This window comes from Muscardinus avellanarius, assembly GCF_963383645.1.
Source record: "Muscardinus avellanarius genome assembly, chromosome: 3".
Lineage (NCBI taxonomy): Eukaryota > Metazoa > Chordata > Mammalia > Rodentia > Gliridae > Muscardinus > Muscardinus avellanarius.
This window is the reverse complement of record NC_137788.1, coordinates 115347996-115370397: the sequence shown is the minus strand read 5'-3', so window position 1 is coordinate 115370397 and position 22402 is coordinate 115347996. Positions and strand designations below refer to the sequence as shown.

The window sequence follows — 22402 nt, the reverse complement described above, 5'->3', positions numbered from 1 at the left end:
AAGTAGCTGAGGCTGTCTGTGATCCTTCTGTCTTGGCCTCCCAAATGCTGGGATTACAAGTGTGCACCACCACACCCTGCTCTATTTCTTTTTTTAAAAACTGGGGGGGGGGGGGCGGAGGGCGTGGTGGCGCACGCTTGTAATCCCCGAGCTTGGGAGGCAGAGACAAGAGGAACGCGCAGGTTCGAAGCCAGCTGCGCGCGCTGGCTCAGGAGACCCTGTTTCCAAATAAAAATGTAAAAATAGGTCTGGGAGTGTAGCCCGGAGGTAGAAGGGCTTCCAGGAACCCCAGTACCACAAAAACAAATAAATAAATAAATAAATAAATAAATAAATAAATAAAATAAAACTGGGGGTGGTCTCACTAAATTGCTGAGGCTATCCTCAAACATGCGATTATCCTGTCTCAGCCTCTCAGGTATACAGGCATGCGATTTAGGGAAGCTGTCAGCAATTTAGCAAGAAAGACCTTGTCTCAAAATAAAAAAAAATAAAGCTGGGTGTGATGGGACAAGCCTATAATCCCAGTATTTGGGAGGCTGAGACAGGAGGATCTCAGATTCAAGGACAGATTCAGCAAGCAGACTCATCAACCTCGGGAGACCCTGTTTCCAAATAAAAATAAAATAGGGCTGGGGCGTAGCTCGGAACTCGAAGGCCCTGGGCCCGGTCCCCAAGCCCCAGCCCGGGCCTCGGACGCCGTCCGGCTGGCCCTCGGGCGCCCCCTGGCGGCGCGGCGCGGCGCGGCTCCGTTCCCGGCGGCCCTCGCGGCAGGTTCCGGCGTCAGGCGGGCGGCGATGGCGGGGGCCGGCTCCGCCGCGGTGTCGGGGGCAGGGACCCCGGTGGCCGGGCCCGCGGGCCGCGACCTGTTCGCGGAGGGGCTGCTGGAGTTCCTGCGGCCGGCGGTGCAGCAGCTGGACTCCCACGTGCACGCCGTCAGGTGCGGCGGGCGGCGAGCGCGGGCGGGGCGGGCGGGGGCGGGCGGGGGCCGGCTGCCGCATCCTCCAGCCGACCGCGGAGCCCGTTTGCGCCTCTTTGCAGAGAGAGCCAGGTGGAGCTCCGGGAGCAGATCGACAACCTAGCCACAGGTGAGTGCGCACCAGCCCGCGCCGGCCGCCGACCCCGCCCTCGGCGAGCGCGGGCTGCGCCTGCGTTGCCCCCGGCCCCCGCCGCCTTGCTGCCTCCTTCCTCCCGCCCCCAGAGCTGTGCCGCATCAACGAGGACCAGAAGGTGGCCCTGGATCTTGACCCCTATGTCAAGAAGCTGCTGAATGCCAGGAGACGCGTCGTCTTGGTCAACAACATTCTACAGAATGCCCAGGTGAGACAGTTCCTACAGCAGCGATTCTTTGTCCTGTTATTTCAGTCAACACAATGAAAGGCGCCAAGATTTTCAAATTGGGAGGAAAGGGAGTGGTCAGTTCGTGCCACTGTAATAACCTCAACATGCAGCTGTCGTTCACATTCTTACATAGGCTTTGACTGACTTGGAGACAGAACAGGCCTAAGGTGTTCTCAGCACCTAGCTGACTAACCACTGAAGCCTTTCACAGCAGTTACCAGATTCCAAATCTTCCTGTCTTGTAGGAACGGCTGAGGCGGCTAAACCATAGTGTTGCCAAGGAAACAGCCCGCAGGAGGGCAATGCTGGATTCAGGGGTTTACCCCCCTGGTTCCCCAAGCAAGTAACAGGACAGAAGATGGGCCCATGACCGGAGTAGCACAAGTACCTTCCCAGCAACCTTGTCCCAGTATGAGGGAAACAATTCCTGTCGACCTTGGGACACCATAAAGGCAGCCCTGTGGTTTGCAGCAGGAAACCTGCGCCCAGCAGGACAAGCTCCCCAAGGATTTACAGCACAGCTCTTGCTTCCTTCCAAGAACTGGGGCCTCTGGTTTTTAAAGCTAGTTAGGCCTAGTTAACCGAGCAGCGCATCCTTTGCTACGCGCCCGGCAGCATGTCCTCTACCTGCGACTTCCTTTTGTTTACACCAAGTATGTAGAGGACAAAGAATCCAGGCAGGCGACCTCTGTCCACCCTCTTGTTGACTGCACTGGCCTGAATACAGCAGCTGTATTGCTAGAACCATTTCACTCAATAAACGCTTCAACGGTTTTTGAGTTTACTCTGGTACATGGGAAGGTTCTGCACTCTAATTCAAATTGTTTCAAGTTGTGACCTTAGTGTTTGACTCAGTCTCACCTGCAATGGAAAGTAGAGTAAATGCAGAAATCACCACATGCCAAGGAAAAAGACAACCAAGAGCCCTACTAGGAAGTACTTTAATAGTTTTTCTTAGAAAAAAAAATTCCAGATATGACAGTTCACAACATTTCAACAACAAAAGTACTGGCTGAGGGGATTTCAGGAACTGGGGATTCTGGAGTATCAGGAAAAAATGTGGGTATCCTGCTTCATTCTAGATGAGTGGTGCGGGTTGCAAATGGGAGACTCCTGGCTTGCAGCCGGGAGTGGAATGACATGTCTTTCTGTGGTTGGTTCCTTCCTGCCGTTTCCCCCGCCGTGTGAAGCCCAGCAGCAGCCAGCTCAGGCCCAGCTCAGGGAGTCGCTTCACTCTTGGGTCTCCATGCTTTCCTCTTCCTCCCCTTGAGGTGGCTCCTCCGTGTTCTCCTCCTCCTCCTCTCCTTCCTTCTTCTCAGGTGGCTTCTCGTACGCCTTCTCTGAAGGGGTCACTATCACACCATCCCAGGTAGATATTTCAGAAGCAAGATCTAGAAGAGAAGTTGATCGCAGACAAACTCAGCCGCTGGCTCACAGAGCAGAGATAGTAAGATCTGAGGAGAGGAGTTTCTTTAGATTGGGGCAGTCGATCCCTGACCCGCGGTAAAGTACTCACAGCTGGCGTCGCCCTCCTGGCCAAGGATCTTCCGAAAGCCGCCATGCGAGAGGATTCGAACCAGAGTCTGCGCTGTGTAGCAGACCATGTCCTGAAGGAGGCAGTGAGGACAAGTCAGCGAAGAGAATCAGAGGGCCTTATTTAACTCAGGGTAATGGAAGGTAACTCACGTTACCCTTGTCAGAACAGAAGACAACCCCAGATCCCTGACCCCTAAAGCCCATGCACCTTTTGCCTTCTGAGCAAGAGGATTCAAAAGTGGAACAGAACAGACCACTTCAAAGTCGTCCCAGTACCTGCTGTTCCAACGTCATGACTGTGTGCACCCTGAAGTTGCCGCTCTCACAGGGGTCAGTGATCCCCACGGAACCCGGCAAGAACAGTCCTGCAGCCAAAATCTGCAAGCAACGCCTAAAACAGAGAAGCACTTAAGAACACACAAAATGGCCTACACCCAGCCGCAGACTCAAAGGAGAACACTGTACCTGTATGCCACATTGAGGGCCAGTGGCTGCCTGGTGGGGTTATTCATCACAGCATAGTGCCCCTGGAAAAGAACAAGCCTGGCACTGAGTCTCCCAAGTGCCAACGCCAAGCCAGGTTGGCGGCACACACATAACCCTAGGGCTTGGGAGGCCAAGATGGGAGGATTGCAGGTTCCCAGCCAACCTCAGCATCTTTATGAGACCCTGCTTCTAAGTAAATAAAAAAAATAAAATAGGGCTGGGGGTGTAGCTCAGAGGTACAATGCCCCTGGATTCAATCTCTACCACCACAAAAACAAAGTTGCGATTCTATCTTCAAACAAACTCAAACTATAAATTGTCATAAGGAAACCAGGTGTGTTGGCCCTGCCTATGATTCCAGAGCTTGGGAGACTGACAGGAGGATCACAGGTTTGAGAGCAGTCTCAGCAAGTAGTGAGACCCTGGGTTTTTTGTTTTTTATATTAAGAGATGAAACCCAGGGGCATTTTACCTCAGAGCCACACCCCTATTTTTTTATTCTTTATTTTGAAACAAGGTCTCATTACGTTGCAGAAGGCTTCACTAAGCAGCTGAGGCTGTCCTGGAACTGCAATCCTCTTGTATCAGCCTCCCTGGTACTGAGACTACAAGCGTGTGCCACCATGCCCGGCTGACCTTGTTTTCAAATAAAAATAGGGTTGGTGGTGTGGCTTAGAAATAGAATGTTCCTGGGTTCAATCCCCAGTGCCATAAAATAAATAAATCATCATGAGGAAAACTAGTTAAGGTCTAGCCAGAAATCTCACATTCAGAAGAAATTCTGAAATGTCTGCTCATTTAGTCATTTCTTTCAGTATCGCAGTAATTATATGGTATTGATAACAAAAGGGAATACTATAATTCAACAGCTATTCGTTTATTTTATTTATTTTGTTTTTGTTTTGTGGTACTAGGGATGGAACCCAGAGGCCTTCTACCCCTCTGGGCTATAATCCCAGACCTATTTTATATTTTATTTGGAGACAGGGTCTCACTACATTGCTGAGAGCCTCATTAAGTAGCTGAGGCTGGCTTGAAACCTGTGCGATCCTCCTGTCTCAGTCGCCTAAGTGCTGTGATTACAAGCGTGCGCCACCACGCCCAGCCAACAGCTATTCATTTAACTGAATAATCCAAAACCTCAACCAGGTAACAAACTTCAAACAGGAGGGGCACTTTACCCTTGAACTACACTCCTAGCCCTTTTTAGATTTTTAATTTTTCTTTGTGTGAGTGTGGTACTGGGTGAATGAATTTGGGGCATTCTACCTCCAAGCCCTACTTTATTCTTTATTTTGAAACAGGTCTCACTAATTCGCAGAGGGCCTCACAAGTTGCTAAAGCTAGTCTCAAAAATGCAATTCTCAGCCGGGCGTGGTGGCGCACGCTTGTAATCCCAGCATTCGGGAGGCTGAGACCTGGAGGATCTCGGTTCGCAGACAGCCTCAGCTACTTAGTGAGGCCCTCTGCAACTCAGTGAGACCCGGTTTCAAAATAAAGAATAAAAAATAGGGCAGGGGGTATAGCTCAGGGGTCAAAAGCCCCTGGGTTACATCCCCAGATCTGCAAAAAAAAAAAAAAAAAAAAAAAAAGCAATTCTCCTGTCTCAGCCTCCCAAGTACAGGGATTACAGGAATGTGACACCACACCCAGCTTCAGAGTAATGACTGTTAAGCAGGAATGAAAAGGAACTCCAGCAGCCCTTTTCCACTTACCAGTAGGTCAAGGATCCAGGGTGTAAGAGGCTCAAAGCCTGGAAAACGAATCCGTAAGTCCTTCAGCAGTCTGATGAGAACTTTAACTCTGAGTGTAAGGGAGACAGGGTTAAAAGGAGTAAGATCATATATTTCCACACCTGAGGCAGGGTTGGAGCTGCCTATTACTGTTTACAGAATTACATGGTATGTTTGTTTCTCATCCTCAATTTGCTTGCCTAAGGTAAAAACAAACCAAACAGATCACAGCCAGCAACAGTTTGGTCAAATGAAGTATGGACACATCCTGCATTCACTGCAGCCAGGAAATTTATCAGGGAGAGACTCACGTGGACTGAGACGCATTTTCCTCAAACCAGCGGGCATGTCGGATGGCTGCTAAGGCACTCTGCAACACCTTGATGTCCACTAAAAAACACGCAAGACAGGCCAAGATAAAACACTGGTGGTTTTTATTTTTTCCCTTTTTTGCTGTACTAAAGATTGAACCCAGAGGCATTTTACCAGAGTCTCACCCCCAAGCCCTTTTTAATTCAAGACAGGGTCTCACTAAATTGCGCAGGCTGGCCTCAAATTTCAGATGCTCCTTTTTCAGCCTCCCTAGCAGCTGGAATGACAGGGCTGAGCCGCCATGCCCACCACATCCCTGTCCTTAAGCAAGCAATTTAATCCTGCTGCCACAGTCCAAACATTTGGGGTGAGGGCTAATTTAGCAATTCAGTGTTTCATTAGCCAAAACCTTCTAGCCCTCCTCCAAATCAGTTTTTTTTTTGTGTGTGTGTGGTGCTGGGAATTGAACCCAGAGACAGTCTACCTCTGAACTACACCCCCAGCCCATGCACCAGCATGCCTGGCTCACACCCACCTTTTGTGTTGTGGTACTAGGAACTGAACCCAAGGTCTCATAAGTTGCTGAAGCTGGCTTCAAATCTGCATTTCGCGCTCGCGCGCACACGCTCTCTCTCTCTTTCTCTCCCTCCCCCCCCCTCTCTTTGGTGGTACTGGGGATGGAACCCACGGGCATTCTACCTCCCATCTCCACCCCTAGCCTTATTCTTTTATTCTTTATTTTGAAACAGGGTCTCAATGAGTTGCAAAGGGCCTCACTAAGTAGCTGAGGCTGGACGTGAACCACAATCCTGTCTCAGCCTCCCAAATGCTGGGATTCAAGCATGCACCACCATGCCTGGCTCAAATCTGCATTCCTCTGTCTCAGTCTCCCAAGAACGTGCCACCACGCCCAGCCTTTATCTTAAGACACACAAAACCCATGATTCTCTCCAAAAACTATTCCTTCCATTACTATTTCTTCAGTCCTTTTTTTTTTTTTTTTTGCGGGTCTGGGGATGGAACCCAGGGGCATTTATTTGACCTCCGAGCTACACCCCCTGCCCTATTTTTTATTCTTTATTTTGAAACAGGGTCTCACTGATTTACAGAGGGCCTCATTAAGTAGCTGAGGCTGCCCGCAATCCTCAATCCTCCTGTCTCAGTCTCCCAAAAGCATGCGCCACCATGCCTGGCTTTTCTTTCTTCCAATTTTTTTCCCTTGCTATCCTGTCTTTGAAAATCTCACTTGGAAGAGCAGAAACCTAAGCAAGCACAAGAGCAACTATACCGTGTTTTGTATTTACCCTGTATTTCCCAACAACAGGAAAAAAAAAAAAAAAGACTTACGATGGAGCTCTGGATCAAGTTTTCGTAGATTAGGCGGTACTGTTGTAATGAGGATTTTCACTGTAGCATCAGAAGAACTGATCTCAAAACCAGTTTCATTGGTCAGCATGGTCAAAACTGAAAGAACAAAATAATCAAAAGCTGTAACTCCATTTTCATTAGAAGACAAAAGTTCAAATTCAGAATAGGGGTAGAAGGAAACTAGGTTTTTAAACACAAGAATTCAGAATGAAGACGGAGAACACAGAGCTTGAGCTTAGGAAGGAGATCAAATGAATCCCTAAGATCCTGCCTCAAGCTATATCCACTCTTCTACCAGTTTTTTTTGGGGGGTGGTACTGGGATGGAACCCAGGGGCTTGTCTACCTCTGGGCTACACTCCTGGACCTATTTTATATTTTATTTGAAAACGGGGTCTCACTAAGTTGCTGAGAGCCTCACTAAGTAGCTGAGGCTGGATCTGAACCTGTGTCATCCTCCTATCTCAGCCTCCCAAGTGCTGGGATTACTAGTGTGCGCCACCACGCCCGGCCTCTTCTACCTATTCTAACCTGACTAGTTGAATAGGTAAATTATAGGACCTTGTTCCAGCTGACACTAAATACAGATCTAGCAACAAATACACACCTTCAGAAGGGTCTTGTGCTCTTAGACTTTCCACGACCTTGTTCCCCAGGGCAGCAACAGCTTCCACTAGATTGAAAAGGAAAAGGAGACAGTGCTATGGTAATCCATTTATGTAGACTTTCAATATATCTAAGCTGCTCAGTGCTATCATTTCAGCCCTGTCCAAGTGGAAACAAGGGCAATAATAGAATCACCACTTCGCGTGCGTGGTGCCGGGGGACTGGCTCAGAGGCACTCTGCTAGAGCTACACCCCAGCCTTTATTTTCGTCAGTGGCACAAGACTTTGGACCCGATAATTCCTTGCAGGTTTGAGGTCAGTCTTGTGCACTGTAGGATGTTCAGCTGCGTCACTGGCCTGCATTCCATTCTTTTTTTTTTTTTTTTTAAGCAGGTCTGGAATGGAACCCATGGGGCATTCTACCTCCGAGCTATACCCCCTGCCCTATTTTTTTATTCTTTATTTTGAAACAGGGTCTCACTTAGTTATGAAAGGCATCACTAAGTAGCTGAGGCTGGTCGCAAACCTACGATTCTCCCGTCTCAGCCCGCCGAATGCTGGGATTACAAGCGTGCGCCACCACACCCGGCTGTGTTGTTGTTGGGTTTTTTTGGGGTTTTTTTTTTGTGGAACTGGGGATGGAGCTCAGGGATCTTCTACCTCAGGGATACACCTCCAGACCTATTTTATTTTCATTTGGAAACAGTTTCACTAAGCTGCTAAGAGCCTCACTAGGTTGCTGAGGGTTATCTCTATCTCAGCCTCCCAAATACTGGGATTACAGGTGTGTGCCACCATGCCTGGCTTCCCAATACAAATTTAAAAAAAAAAAATTGTCTTCAAAACATACTTCCTCACACACACAAAAAAACTAGTCTTTAAAGATTACTGGGTCCAAGCCGGTCATGGTGGTGCACACTTGTAATTCCAGTACTTGGGAGGCTGAGACAGGAGGATCGCGCAAGTTTGAAGCCAGCCTCAACTACTTAGTGAGGCTCAGCAAATTAGTGAGACCCTTTTTCTAAATAAAATACAAAATAGGTCTAGGAGTGTAGCCCAGAGGTAGAAATCCCCTGGGTTCCATCTCCAGTACCACAAATAAATAAGTAAATAAATATAAAAACAATTACTGGGTCCAAACCCAACTATTATATTGTTTCCATGGTCAGAAGGAAGGCTGGGGCCTAAGGATGTATGTAGCTCAGAGTTAGAGTACTTGCCTAGCATGCTCAGGCCCCAGGATTGATCTCCAGCACCAAGAAAAAAAAAAAAAAAGAAAAGGAAGAGGTATACTCACATGTTGGCAGAATCTTTAGTATTACTACCAGGTCAGCTACATTGTGTCCTGTAGTCATTGTTCCCTTTTTATATGATCCTACCTGTCGAACTTCTTCAATTTGCTGTTAGAAAAGGGATTTCAGAAAAAAAAATTCAAAGAAGTGTCAAGTTCTGCTCAGATTTCTGTTACAACACAGCTTCGTATTTCCCAGATTTAGAAATAACAGTGGTGAAATCATATCCCCAAAAGAACCACATGAAAGCCTGGTTCAGCATGACTAGCTGACAGTAACGATAGAAATCTCATCCCCAAGATCAGTCCTACAAAGGGATTGTACAATTCCACGATACCATTCCATTTTGGAGCTGGGTTTGGGTAACAGCAAATGAAAAATAGACAGGGCTAAGGAAACTTCCATACTACCAAGGCCACCCTTTCTGAGGACGGAGTCATCAAAACTCACCACTTCAAAAGTCCCCGGAGCAACAATCAAATTGTCAATCACATTGTTTATTTTCGTCACCAGAGAAAGGATAGAGGCCTGAAAAACAGGAAGACGCATTTTCCCTAGTCCTTTCCACACAAGCTAACTCAACATCTATGCAGGACTCTGAAAACAACTTGACCCTTCTGGTCTTTAATATATCGAACAATTGGATTCCATGATAGATGCCCTAGTAAAAATGTGAACATGTGATCTCTTTATATAATCACCTTGCTCTTTATCTACAGCTACAACGGGAAATACGAATAATTAAACCCTCTGTGGAGTTTAGGTTCTTGCTGGAGATCAAACCCCAAGCCCCATACATTCTAGGGCAAGCACTCTACCCCTGAGCCCACATAACATTCTTCTGAACCTCCCTAATCGTCAGTCACTTCTTGAAGTTTTTAGCACAATCTCAGGAAGCTAGGAGAACAAACCTGCTCAGCAGAATTGGGAGCGAGGTCCTGATTCCTCTTCAGCAAGGCTTCACTGAAGGACGTTTCATCAGGTGCTGGCTTGACCCGGGGGAAGGCCATTTCACACTAAACCAGAAATAACACATTCTATATACTGAAAATAATATACAGGACATCTTTGGTACTATGACAAAGAAATTAAAAATCTACAGCACTTATTTTTACTTAGGATGTTCAAAGCCAGATGTGGAGGGACACACTTATAATCCCCAGTACTTGGGAGACTGACAGAAGGATTGCAGGTTCAAGGACAGCCTTAACAATCAATCAATTAATTAATTAATTAATTAATGCATTTATTTTAGTACTGAGGATAGAACACAGGGATTCTACCTCCAAGCTACACCCCCAGCCCTATTTTTGTGTGTGTGTGTGTGTGTGTGTGTGTGTGTGTGTGTGTGTGTGTGTAGAATCCAGGGAAATTCAACCTCCAAGCTACACCCCCTGCCCTATTTTTTATTCTTTATTTTGAAACAGGGTCTCACTGAGTTGCAAAGGACCTACGTAGCTGAGGCTGTCTGTGAACCTTGATTCACCTGTCTCAAGCCTCCCAAATTATGGGATTACAAGTGTACGCCACCACACCCAGCTCTCAAACTCAGCAATTTAGCAAGACCCTCAAAACAAAAAAACAAATGTGTGGTGGCACACACTTATAACCCTGATACTTGAGAGCTGCCCAAGACAGGAGGATCACAGGTTCTAGAACATCCTCAGCAACTCAGTGAGACTTTCAGCAACCAAGAGAAACTTTGTTTCAAAACAAAAAATAAAAAGGGCTGGGATTTAGCTCCAAGGTGGAACACCCCTGGTTCAACCCCCAATATAAAAAAGAAAAAAGAAAAAAAAAAAAAAAAAAGATGTCTGAGTAAAAATACAAGCTTAAAACAGCCACAATTTAAACTCTCTTGCTACCTATATATTAAAGGATAAGCTAAGCTGGGCATGTTGGGGCATGCTTGTAATCCCAGCATTTGGGAGGCTGAGACAGGAGGATAGTTCGTGGACAGCCTCAGCTACTTGGTGAGGCCCTCTGCAACTTAGTGAGACCCTGTTTCAAAATAAAAATAGGAAATAGGGCTGGTGTAGCTCGGAGGTAGAATGCCCCTGACTTCCATCTCCAATACTGCAAAAAAAAATTAAATTTAAAAAAGGTAAGGGAAAATAATTTCTTGGCTATAAAATTGCAGTCGTTGCTTTGGGGGCTAGGCATGGCAGTGCATGCTTGTACTCCCTGCACTTGGGAGGCTGAGACAAATGATTACACAGCTTCAAAGCCAGCCTCAGCTACTTAGTGAGGCTCTCAGCAACTTAGTGAGACGCTGGGAGTATAGCCCGGAGGTAGAAAAGCCCCCTGAGTTCCACCCCCAGTACCACCAGAACTGCTTTGTTTTAAACATGTCTTGCCTTCTTTTTTGGTGGTACTGGATGTAGACTAGAGGCTTTCTACCTCCAGTCTACATCCACAGTTCAGTTTTATTTCTTACTTGGAAACAGGATCTTGCTAGATTGCTTAGAGCCTTGCTAAGTTGCCAGGGCTGGCTTTGAATCCATAATCATCCTGTCTCAGCCTTCCAAATATTAGGACTGCAGGTATGCACCATCACACCTGGTACTGGGATTGCAAGCGTGCGCCACCATGCCCAGCTCCTATTTATTTTTTACTTATTTTTTTTCTTTCTGGTGTATGTGTGGTACTAGGGATTGAACCCAGGGGTGCTCTACCACTTAGCTCTACTCCCAGTCCTTCTGACTTATTTAATTTATATTTGTTAGATTGGGGAGGGAACCCAGGGGTGTTTCTACCTCTGAGCTATATCTCTACCATATTTTATTTTTATTTTGAAACAGTCTTACTAGGTTGATTAGAGTCTCTCACAACTTGCTGAGGCTGACCACAAACCGCAATCCTCTGGTCTCAGCTTCCCAAGTACTGGGATTACAGGAATGCACCACCATGCCCAGCTCCTCCAGCCCTATTTTATTCCTTTATTTATTTATTTATTTATTTATTTATTTTGGTGGTACTAGGAATGGAACCCAGAGGCCTTCTACCTCCAGGCTACACTCCCAGACCTATTTTATATTTTATTTAGAAATAGGGTCTCACAAGTTGCTGAGAACCTCACTAAGTAGCTGAGGCTGGCTTTGAACTTGTGCGATTCTCCTGTCTCAGCCTCCCAAGCCCGGGAATTACAAGCATGCACCACCATGCCCGGCCTATTCCTTTTTTGTTGTTGTTGTTGTGGTACTGGGGGTGGAACCCAGAAGCTTTCTACCTCTGGGCTATACTCCCAGACCTCTTTTATATTTTTATTTGGAAACAGGGTCTCACTAAGTTGCTGAAAGCCTCACTAAGTAGCTGTGGCTGGCTTCGAACCCGTGCGATCCTCCTGTCTCAGCCTCCCAAGCACAGGGATTGCAAGCGTGCACCACCACGCCCGGCCTATTCCTTTATTTTTAAAACAGAGTCTCACTCAGTTTCTGAGGCTGGCCCCAAACCTGCAATCCTCCTATCTCAGCCTCTAAAATATTTAAACTACAAGTGTGTACCACCATGCCTGGCTCCTTTTTATTTTTATTTTTTTATTTTGAAAAAAGGACTTAATATGTAATGCAAAATGGGCCTGAACTTTTGATTCTCCTGCCTAAGCCTCCTGAGTAGCTATGATTACAGGTGGGTGCCATATGCCTGGCTTTGCTTACATTGTTTTTGTATATGAAACAACTGATTCAGGAGCGGGTGTGTGTGTGTGTGTGTGTGTGTGTGCATAAAAAAGCAAGCTGGATGCATATATTGAAGTATCATAGTGAGGCTCATTAAATATGTGCTTATACATGTTAATAAAAAGTAAAACTAGGCCGGGCGTGGTGGCGCACGCTTGTAATCCCCACGCTTGGGAGGCAGAGACAGGAGGATCGCGCAGGTTCAAAGCCAGCCGCCCGCGCTGGCTTAGGAGACCCTGTTTCCAAATAAAAAAATGTAAAAATAGGTCTAGGAGTGTAGCCCGGAGGTAGAATGGCTTCCAGAAACCCAAAAAATAAAAAATAAAAATAAATAAAATAAAATAAAACTAAGGCCAGGTATGGTGGTACAGGGCTGTAATCCCAGTAGTTGAAAGGCTGACAGGAAGATCACAGGTTCAAGGCCATCCTCAGCAACTTGGTGAGACCCTGTTTCAAAATAAAAAATAAAAGCTGGGGGAGGTGGCGCATGCTTGTAATCCCAGTACTTGGAAGCCTGAGACAGGAGGATCAGATTCACAAGCAACCTCAGCTACATAGGCCCTCGGCAACTTAGACCCTGTTTCAAAAAAAAGAACCAAAAAAAGAGGGCTGGGGGATGTAGCTCGGGGATGGAAAGCCCTTGGTTTAATCCCCAGTACCACACAAAAAATATATACATAAATAAGTAAATATAGGACTGGTAAGTGTATCTTGAGGGTAGAACACGCCCATGTTCAATCTCCAGAACCACAAAAACAATAATAAAAACTTAGAAACTGAGTTAAATTGGGGACTGGGGATACAGTATGTGCTTAGGACACTTGAAGCCCTGGGTTCAATCCCCAGAACCAAAAATAAATTAATACACGAATAAGTAAAAAAAACTCTCTTAAAACCCCAACCCGTCCACTAATCCCTACTCCAACAAGACTCTAGGCTCCATCTCTGCATCTGTGGGTGAAGAGTGGCCAGGACACTTATTAAAACGAGGCACTCACCAAATAGAAATCAAACGGGATATGAGGCACGAATGGCCTGAACCTAAAACAAGAGAAACAGTCCAAATTATTCACCAAACAGAAAGCGAGTGACACACACGCAACGCGCCAGCAATTCTGCAAGCAGGTCTGTCTGCAGAATGGATGACAGTCTGGGAGGAATCCTTCTTAACAGCGGGGACAAACAGCAGGAGAGCAGGAAAAACCATACCTGGCCCTCAAAAAATCCAGCAACACAGCCCACCCCAAACCCCCACGGAGACGACCAAAGCCGCAGTGCAGTGGTTAAGCGCGGGCACTCACCCTCCTCCGGGACCTCCTCTGGAGCCGAAGCGCCCGCCACGCCCACGGCCGCGGTCACCCCTGCAAGACACCAGACTCACTGGCCCCCGCGGTGCCGCCTGCCCCCTCCCTGCCCACCGCACCTCGCCGCCCGCCCGGGCCCAGCGCGGGCTCCATCCCGGGCGGCCGCAGGCCCGCCGCGCACGAGCGAAGCCCCGGGCGTCCGCCCCGGAGGTCGGGCGCCACGCGCGGCTCCCCCGGCCACCGCCGGCCCTCCGACTCCTGCCCGCCGAAGTTCTCCGAGAAACCTCTCCAAGCACCTAAACCCCCTTACCTCATGGCGCCCTTAATTCTGAACAATGGAGGCCGCGCCAACCGCCCCTTTGGAGAAAAGCAGACTACTGTAGAGACGTCCGGCGGCGCGTCCCAACAAAACCCGGCGTGATTGGCTCCTGCCTGGACCCGCCCTCCCCGAATGCCTATTGGTTTACATTGGCAAATTAGTATCGGAGCCAGCCAGTAAGAATAGGCTTAGGGGCAATGACGATTTTTTAACCTGATACTAGGTGGCGCTAGATAGATCTCAGGAAGTAATCAGAAAGGCATCCTTTGGAAAGAAGCTTATAGCAGGTAGCAGAGTGGCGCAGCGGAAGCGTGCTGGGCCCATAACCCAGAGGTCGATGGATCGAAACCATCCTCTGCTATCGGAGTGCCAATGTTTTACTACCTGAAGTCTGTTACATATTCCTCCTTTCTATTACTTTTCCTCCCTCAACAATCATACTTTTGGGACCTGTTCTTGTGATCCGCAAAGTGGAGTAGAAAAGAAAGGTGCCTTACACAGCAGTCTATACCACGTCTAGGAATCTGGGATAGCTGACTTCAGGCAGGGAGATATGTGGGCTGAATCAGTCCTCAGAACACTGAATGGTAAGAAACCAGAAGGTACATTGAGACACCCTTGGGAAAGAGAACTCAGGAAAATGGGAACAAAGGGAATCGGACCCTAGCTTGTTACCCAGTTTCCCTCCAATTCTTTCCTTCCCTCTACGGGCTCATTTCACCTTTATACCTCACACCTTCGCTGTACAGATTGCTGCTGTTGCTTTTTTTTTTTTTCGGTACTGGGGATGGAACCCAGGGGCATTCTGCAGCTCTATTTTTTTATTCTGAAACAGGGTCTCACTGAGTTGCAAAAGGCCTCACTAAGTAGCTGAGGCTGTCCGCGAACCGCGATTCCTGTCTCAGCCTCCCGAATGCTGGGATTACAAACCACCACGGCCGGCTTCTACTGTTGCATTTAGAGCCATCATATTGCCAGGAGATCACAGATTCAAGGACAGCCTCGGCAAGTTTTGAGACGCTCATCAACCTAGTGTTTTCAAAATAAAAATAAAAAATAGGGCTGGGGTGCTGTAGCTCGGAAGTAGTAGAATGGCCCTGGGTTCAATCCTCAGTACAGAGAGATGGAGAGAGGAGAGAGAGAGAGAGAGAGAGAGAGAGAGAGAGAGAGAGAGAGAGAGAGAGATTGAGATTGGTTAAACATTACAACGTGCATTCTTGAATTAGCAAAACCTAATTTTTTTTTTTTTCAGGTTTGGGGATGGAACCCAGGGGCATTTGACCTCTGAGCTACACCCCCTGCCCTATTTTGTATTCTTTTATTTTGAAACAGGGTCTCACTAAATTGCAGAGGGCCTCACTAATGCTGAGATTACAAGCGTGGTACACGCCCGGCTGAAAAACCCAATTTTTATCCTCTGTTGTAGTAAAATATGAAACATCCCCTAAAGAGCTGATGTGATTAAGGATCCGCAGTGGATAAATTCATTATAATCTGGGGGATGACCTCGGGTGTCTGGGTGTGGCCCTGGGAATGCGCTCTTGGGATTATGAATGCTTCCAATGGTTTCTTCCCCCTGCTCATTCTATATATAGTTTCCTAAACCAGCGAGGCTGGCTTCAAACCTGCACGATCCTCCTGTCTCCGCCTCCCAAGCGTGGGGATTACAAGCATGCGCCACCATGCCTGGCTTATTCTTTACTTTGAAACAGGGTCTTACTAAGTTGCAGAGGGCCTCACTAAATAGCTAAGGCTGGCCAGAAACCTGCAATCCTCCTGTCTCAGCCTCCAGAGCTCTGGGATTACAAGCCTGCGCCACCGTGCCTGCTCCTCTGCTTGTTCTCTTGCTTCTGGCCGCCATAATTAGAGGAGCACAGCACACGGGCTCTCTCTTCATCTGCCTCCCTCAGCCATGCCTTAGATCCATGGTCCACAGCCTCACATGGAACCTGAAACTGTAAGAAAATAAATTGTCTTTCCTCTAAATTAAATGGTGAGATCTTTAGATTACGGCTCTAGGAATGCTGACCAGAATATCCTCCTTGTGAAAAATGCAGGAATAATTTAATTCAAGCTGGGGTGGTGGCCAATGCTTGTAATCCCAGTGGTTGGGAGGCTGAGATAGGAGCATCGCAGGTTCAAGGACAGCCTCAGCAAGTATGAGACTCATCAACTCAGTGAGCTCCTGTTTTCATTTTATTTCTTTGTTTGTTTATTTATTTATTTATTTTGGCGGTACTGGGGATGGAACCCAGAAGCATTCTACCTGTGAGCTACACCTCCAGCCCTATTTTTTAGTCTTTTTTTTTTTTTTTTGGTGAAACTAAGGGGCTTTTCTAACTCTGGGCTATACTCCCAGACCTACTTTATATTTTATTTGGAAACAGGGTCTCACTAAATTGTCTCACGAAGTAGCTGAGGCTGGCTTCGAACCTGCACGATCCTCCTGTCTCCGGCTCCCAAGCATGAGGAACGCCCAGCTCTTTTAGTCTTTATTTTGAAACAGGGTCTCACTGAGTTGCAAAGGGCCTCACTAAGTAGTAGCTGAGGCTGTCCGCAATCCTCCTGTCTCAGCCTCCTGAATGCTGGGGTTACAAGTTTGTGCCACCACGCCCAGCAGATCCTGTTTTCAAATAAGAAATAAAATCAAGTTAGGTATATGCATGCTTATAATCCCAGTACTTGGGAGGCTGAGACAGGAGGATCGTGGTTCACGGATGCAACTCAGGGAGACCCTGTTTCAAAATAAAGAATAAAAAATAGGGCTGGGGGATGTAGCTTAGAGGTAGAATGCTCCCCAGTTCCATCCCTAGTACAAAAAAAGAAGAAGAATTTAAAAACGGGCTGGGGATGTAGCTTGGAGGCAGAATGTCCCTGGGTTCAATCCCCAACAACACACACACACAAAAATAATAAGTAAATAAATAAATAAAATCAAGGTAGGTGTGTAGCTCGAAGGTAGAATGCCTCTGGGTTCAATCTGCGGTGCCACACATAAAAGAATAATTTAATTCTTTTTTTTTTTTTTTTGGTGGTACTGGGGGTGGAACTCAGAGGCTTTCTACCTCCAGGCTATACTCCCAGACCCATTTTATATTTTATTTGGAAACAGGGTCTCACTAAGTTGCCGAGAGCCTCACTCAGTAGCTGAGGCTGGCTTCGAACCCGTGCAATCCTCCTGTCTCAGCCTCCCAAGCACAGGGATTACAAGCGTGCACCACCACGCCCAGCATTAATTCTCTTTATGATTGTCACTTTCTCCAGAATTAGAGACTATTGTTGTTATGTGATTCTTTTCAGTACTATCTTGATGTATAAACTACCACAGCAGAATGCACAGATTTTAAGTGGAATTGTTGCTCCGATTAAATAAAGAGTACTTTTGTAGCCTCGGAGAGTTCACTTGTATTCCTTTGCCCTGGCCTTAGCGTCAATAACTATTCTGGTTCCTGTCATCATAGCTGAGTTTTGTCTGTTCTCGAACTTCACATAAATAGACTCAGAATGTTTACTCATTTTTTTGTCTGGCTCCCTTTGCTTGTCTGGTTTTGAGATTCCTTCATACTTTTTGCATTTATCAGCATTCTGCTTCATAAATGCACCCATGTGTTTAGGTTTTCTCCTGTTGATGAATTCAGGACCTGCAGATTTGCTGGGATACACACAAATGTTCATGTGTGTTACACTGTTTCCAGCTCAGGACCATTATGTAGAAAGCTGCTCTCAACATTCCTCTGTGTGTGTGTGTGTGTGTGTGTGTGTGTGTGTGTGTGTGTTTCTTGGAATGGAAGCCAGGGGCATTCTACCTCTGAGCTACACTCCCAGCCGTATTTTATTATTTTATTTCGAAAGAGGGTTTCACTAAGTTGCTGAGGTTGGCCATGAACCTGTGAGCCTCCTCTCTCAGCCTCCCAAGGGCTGGAATTACAAGCATGTAAGCATGTGCCATCATGCCCGGCTGCTGCTTCTCCTCCTCCTCCTCCTCCTCCTCCTCCTCCTCCTCCTCCTCCTCCTCCTTCTTCTTCTCCTTCTCCTTCTCCTCCTCCTCCTCCTCCCCCCCTCCTTCTTTTTTGGTGGTACTGTGGGTGGGACCCAGGGGCTTTCTACCCCTGGGCTACACTCCCAGACCTATTTTATATTTTATTTGGAAACAGCGTCTCACTGAGTTGCCAAGGCTGGCCTGAAACCTGCAATCCTCCAGCCTCAGCCTCCCAAGTACTGAGCTTGCAGGTTTGTGCCTCCACACCCAGGTCTAAACAGTCTTTGTGTGGGAAGGAGGCTACCAGGGATTGAACTAGTGACATTCTACCTCTGAGCTACATGACCAGCCCTATTTTCTATTCTTTATTTTGAAACAGGTTCTCACCAAGTTTCCCAGAACCTAAGTAGCTGAGTGCTGACCACAAACCTTTGATCCTCCTGACTCAGCCTCCCAAGCACTGGGATTATAAGTGTGCGCCACCACACCCAGTTTTTTATTTTTATTTTGAAACAGGGTGTTATTAGATGGTTGAGAGTCTCAGTACTTGCTGAGGCTGGGTTCAGTCCTTCAATCCTCCAGTCTCAGCCTCCCAGGTACTGGGATTATGGGTGAGCACTACCACACCCCGCTCACCTTTGTGATTAAAGGACCTTATCTTTAGCTGGGCATGGTGGTGCACACTTGTAATCCCCGCGCTTGGGAGGCTGAGACAGGAGGATCACATGGGTTCGAAGCCAGCCTCACCTACTTAGTGAGGCTCTCAGCAACTTAGTGAGACCCTGTTTCCAAATAAAGTATTAAAAAAATAGGTCTGGGAGTGTAACCCGGAGGTAGAAAGCCGCTGGGTTCCACCCCTAGTACCACCAACAACAAAAAAAGGACCTTATCTTTTTTTTTTTTTTTTTTTGGCGGTACTTGGGATGGAACCCAGAGACATTCTACCTCCGAGCTACACCTCCAGCCCTATTTTCTACTCTTTATTATGAAACAGGGTCTCACTAAGTTCCAAAGGAACTCACTAAGTAGCTGAGGCTGTCCATGAACCACAATCCTCCGGTCTCAGCCTCCCAAATGCTGAGATTGCCAGCATGAGCCACCATGCCTGGCTCCAGAACCTTATCTTTGACTATGGAATTCTGCTGGCAGTTATTTTCTTTCAGTACATTTATATTATTCTAGTGCCTATAACGCCCTTCCATTTTCATTGTGAAAAATTGTACATCTTAAGCACTAGAACCACATACACAAACGAAAACAAATTAAAAAATAAATATAGCAGGTCGTGGTGGCACATGCCTGTAATCCCAGTACTTGAGAGGCTGAGACAGGAGGACCACAGGTTCAAAGCCACCTTTGACAACTTAACGAGGCCCTCCACAACTTAGTGAAACCCTGTTTCCAAATAAGAAATAAAATCGGGCTGGTGTAGGTCAGAGGTAGAATGTCCCTGGGTTCAATCATCAGTATTACAGAAAATAAATAAATAAATAAATAAATAAATAAATAAATAAATATAAAATAGGGCTGTAGTTGTGATTCAGAGGTAGAGTACCCCTGTGTTTAATCTCTAGAATAGTACCAAAAAATTATCTTTAAATTATCTTATCTTAGCTGGGCGTGGTGGCGCATGCTGGTAATCCCAGTATTTGGGAGGCTGAGACCAGAGGATTGTGGTTCGCGGACAGCCTCAGCTACTTAGTGAGGCCCTCTGCAACTCAGTGAGACCCATTTTCTTTCTTTTTTTTTTTTTTTGGTGGTACTAGGGGTGGAACCCAGAGGCTTTCTACTTCCGGGCTATACTCCCAGACCTTTTTTAAATTTTATTTGGAAACAGGGTCTCAATAAGTTGCTGAAAGCCTCACTAAGTAGCTGAGGCTGGCTTCGAACCTGTAGGATCCTCCTGTCTCAGCCTCCCAAACGCAGGGATTACAAGCGTGCGTCACCACGCCCAGCTGAGACCCGGTTTCAAAATAAATAATAAAAAAAATAGGCCAGGGGCTGTAGCTTGGAGGTAGAATCCCCCCATGGGTTCCATCCCCAGTACCACCAAAAAAAAAAAAAAAAAAATATATATATATATATATATATATATATATATATATATATATATATATACACATACATACATACATACATACCTGATTGGACCAGGTATAGATTTTTCTAGACTCTCAAGATTTTTTTTTTCCAATACTGGGGATGAAACCCAGGGGCATTCTGCCTGAGCCACACCCCCAGCTCTATTTTTTAGTCTTCATTTTAAAAGAGTCTCACCGAGTTGCAAAGCATCTCACTAAGTAGCAGCTGAGACTGTCCACGAACTGCAATACTCCTGTCTCAGCCTCCCAAATGCTGGGGTTCTTAACCTTTTTAGTGTGTGTGGTCTTGGGGATTTAACCCAGGAGCATTCTACCTCCAACCTACAAATCCCGCTTTTATTTATTTATTTATTTATTTATTTATTTATTTATTTTGTGGTACTGGGGTTCCTGGAAACCCTTCTACTTCCAGGCTACACTCCCAGACCCATTTTATATTTTTTATTTGGAAACAGGGTCTCTTAAGCCAGCAAGGCTGGCTTCGAACCTGCATGATCCTCCTGTCTCCACCTCCCAAGCGCGGGGATTACAAACCTGCGCCACCACGCCCGGCTCAAACCCAGGATTTTTTGTTTTTGTTTTGAAAGTAGGTCTCACTAGGATACTAAGACTCTCACTAAATCAAACCTATCCTCCTTTCTCAGCCTCCTAAATACTGTGATTACAAGCATGAGCCATCATGCCCAGCTAACTTTTGTTTTAAAATATTTTGGCCCCGGTGGGGTGACCTGTAACCTCAGTACTTGGGATGCTGAGACAGGAGGTTATAGGTTTGAGGACAACCTCAGAAACTTAATGAGATACCCAGCAATGTAGGAAGATCCTGTCTCAAAATAAAAAAAAAAAATTATAAGGCTGGGGGAAGTAAAATGTTCCTGGGTCCAATACCCAATACCAAAAAAGAAAAGAAAGAAAATTAGTCAGAGAAATCAAGCAGGCCATATAGAAGCATGCCTGTAATCCCAGTATTTGGGTGGCTCGGGCAGGATAGAAGGTTCAGTGACCTAGCAAGACCATTTGAAAGCAAAAAATAAGCCGGGCGTGGTGGCGCATGCTTGTAATCCCCGTGCTTGGGAGTAGGAGACAAGAGGATCGCACAGGTTCGAAGCCAGCCTCAGCTACTTAGTGAGGCTCTCAGCAAATAGGTCTGGGAGTATAGCCTGGAGGTAGAAGGCCCCTGGGTCCCACCCCCAATATGTTCAAGGCCCTGGGTTCCTAAGAGCCAAGGCATGGTTGCAGTCTGAAACTGGCCCCTGGTCACCAGCTTTGCACCGTGATATTCAAATGTATTCCAAAACTCCATATATAGGAAACCGACTTCAATACTCTGCCTTCTCTATGCTGAATACCCTCCTCTCTTTCTCTCTCTCTCTCTCTCTCTCTCTCTCTCTCTTTTGCGAGTTTGGAGATGGAACTCAGGGAAATTCGACCTCTAAGCTATAACCCCTGCCCTATGTTTTATTCTTTATTTTGAAACAGGGTCTCAGTAAATTGGGGAGGGCCTCACTAAGTAGTTGAGGCTGTCTTCGAACCGTGATCCTCGGGTCTCAGCCTTCCGAATGCTGGGATTACAAGCGTGCGCCACCACGCTGGGCTACTTTCTCAATTTTTGACTCGTGTTGAATTACTTTTCTTTGGAGATTTACCTGGCCCCAATCCAGGCAGAATTCACAGCCCTCATCTGAGCGCCCTTAGCAATTGACTCCTGTCTCCCTAGCGATGCCCAATTCACATCGCAGACTGGCTATTTGTCCCAGGCCACGGACTGTAGATACCCGTCTTTATGGTCCTCGTCAGGCATCTAACTGGCACATGGCATACAGAACGTGCCCTGGGAAGGTTTTGCTGAAATTAAGTTTGCACATCTTAGGTCTTCCTTGGGCCGAAATCTGGAGAGATTGGCGGAGCAACCTCGTCAATGCCTCCTGCTGGCCAGTAGAGGGCAGGCTGAGTCCACAGCGCCCTGGACCCGGGTCCCAGCGGTCCAGCGCCCCAAAACCTGCCCCCCAATTTATATACCTCCAGGGGTCACTTCCAACGCCACCGCAGGCCCAACGTAGCAGTGTCCCTCCACACCAAACACGCACGGTCTCGGAGCATCCCTGAGGTCACTCCCGGGTCCCACCCCGCGCCCCAGCCGCCCACCTGCTCTCCCACTTTGGGGCCTGAAGGGTTAACTCTGCCCCCACCACTCTGGAAGGCGGTGGGGGAGCGGAGATGGGCCGGGCCAGGCGGCTCCAACGCCTCCCCCAGAAGCGCGTCCTCCCGCGGCGTGTCCAGACACCCCAGGTCGCACAGCTCGCACCTTTGGGTGTCAAGACCCCAAGGCGGCAGCGCTCGGCGCCCCC

The 22402-nt window shown here is 47.1% G+C and overlaps 2 protein-coding genes across 2 annotated transcripts; one reads left to right on the top strand and one right to left on the bottom strand.

Annotated features, from left to right (window-relative positions):
* Positions 1–797: 797 nt before the first annotated feature.
* Positions 798–1688, top strand: SNAPIN (SNAP associated protein; the record flags this gene model as incomplete). Its single annotated transcript, XM_080690717.1, has 4 exons — positions 798–940; positions 1042–1088; positions 1202–1320; positions 1587–1688. 4 exons carry the CDS (start codon positions 798–800, stop codon positions 1686–1688), a joined length of 411 nt encoding a protein of 136 aa, XP_080546843.1.
* Positions 1689–2571: 883 nt separating this feature from the next.
* ILF2 (interleukin enhancer binding factor 2) lies at positions 2572–9689 on the bottom strand (the record flags this gene model as incomplete). The annotated part of the gene is made up of 11 exons (XM_080691845.1): positions 9585–9689; positions 9124–9201; positions 8679–8781; positions 7383–7448; positions 6756–6872; positions 5408–5486; positions 5079–5166; positions 3343–3404; positions 3154–3268; positions 2858–2948; positions 2572–2732 (listed from the first exon to the last, which is right to left on the bottom strand). The coding sequence occupies exons 1-11, from the start codon at positions 9681–9683 to the stop codon at positions 2572–2574; spliced, it is 1059 nt and encodes a 352-aa protein (XP_080547971.1). The 5' UTR covers positions 9684–9689.
* Between the last annotated feature and the right edge of the window lie 12713 nt (positions 9690–22402).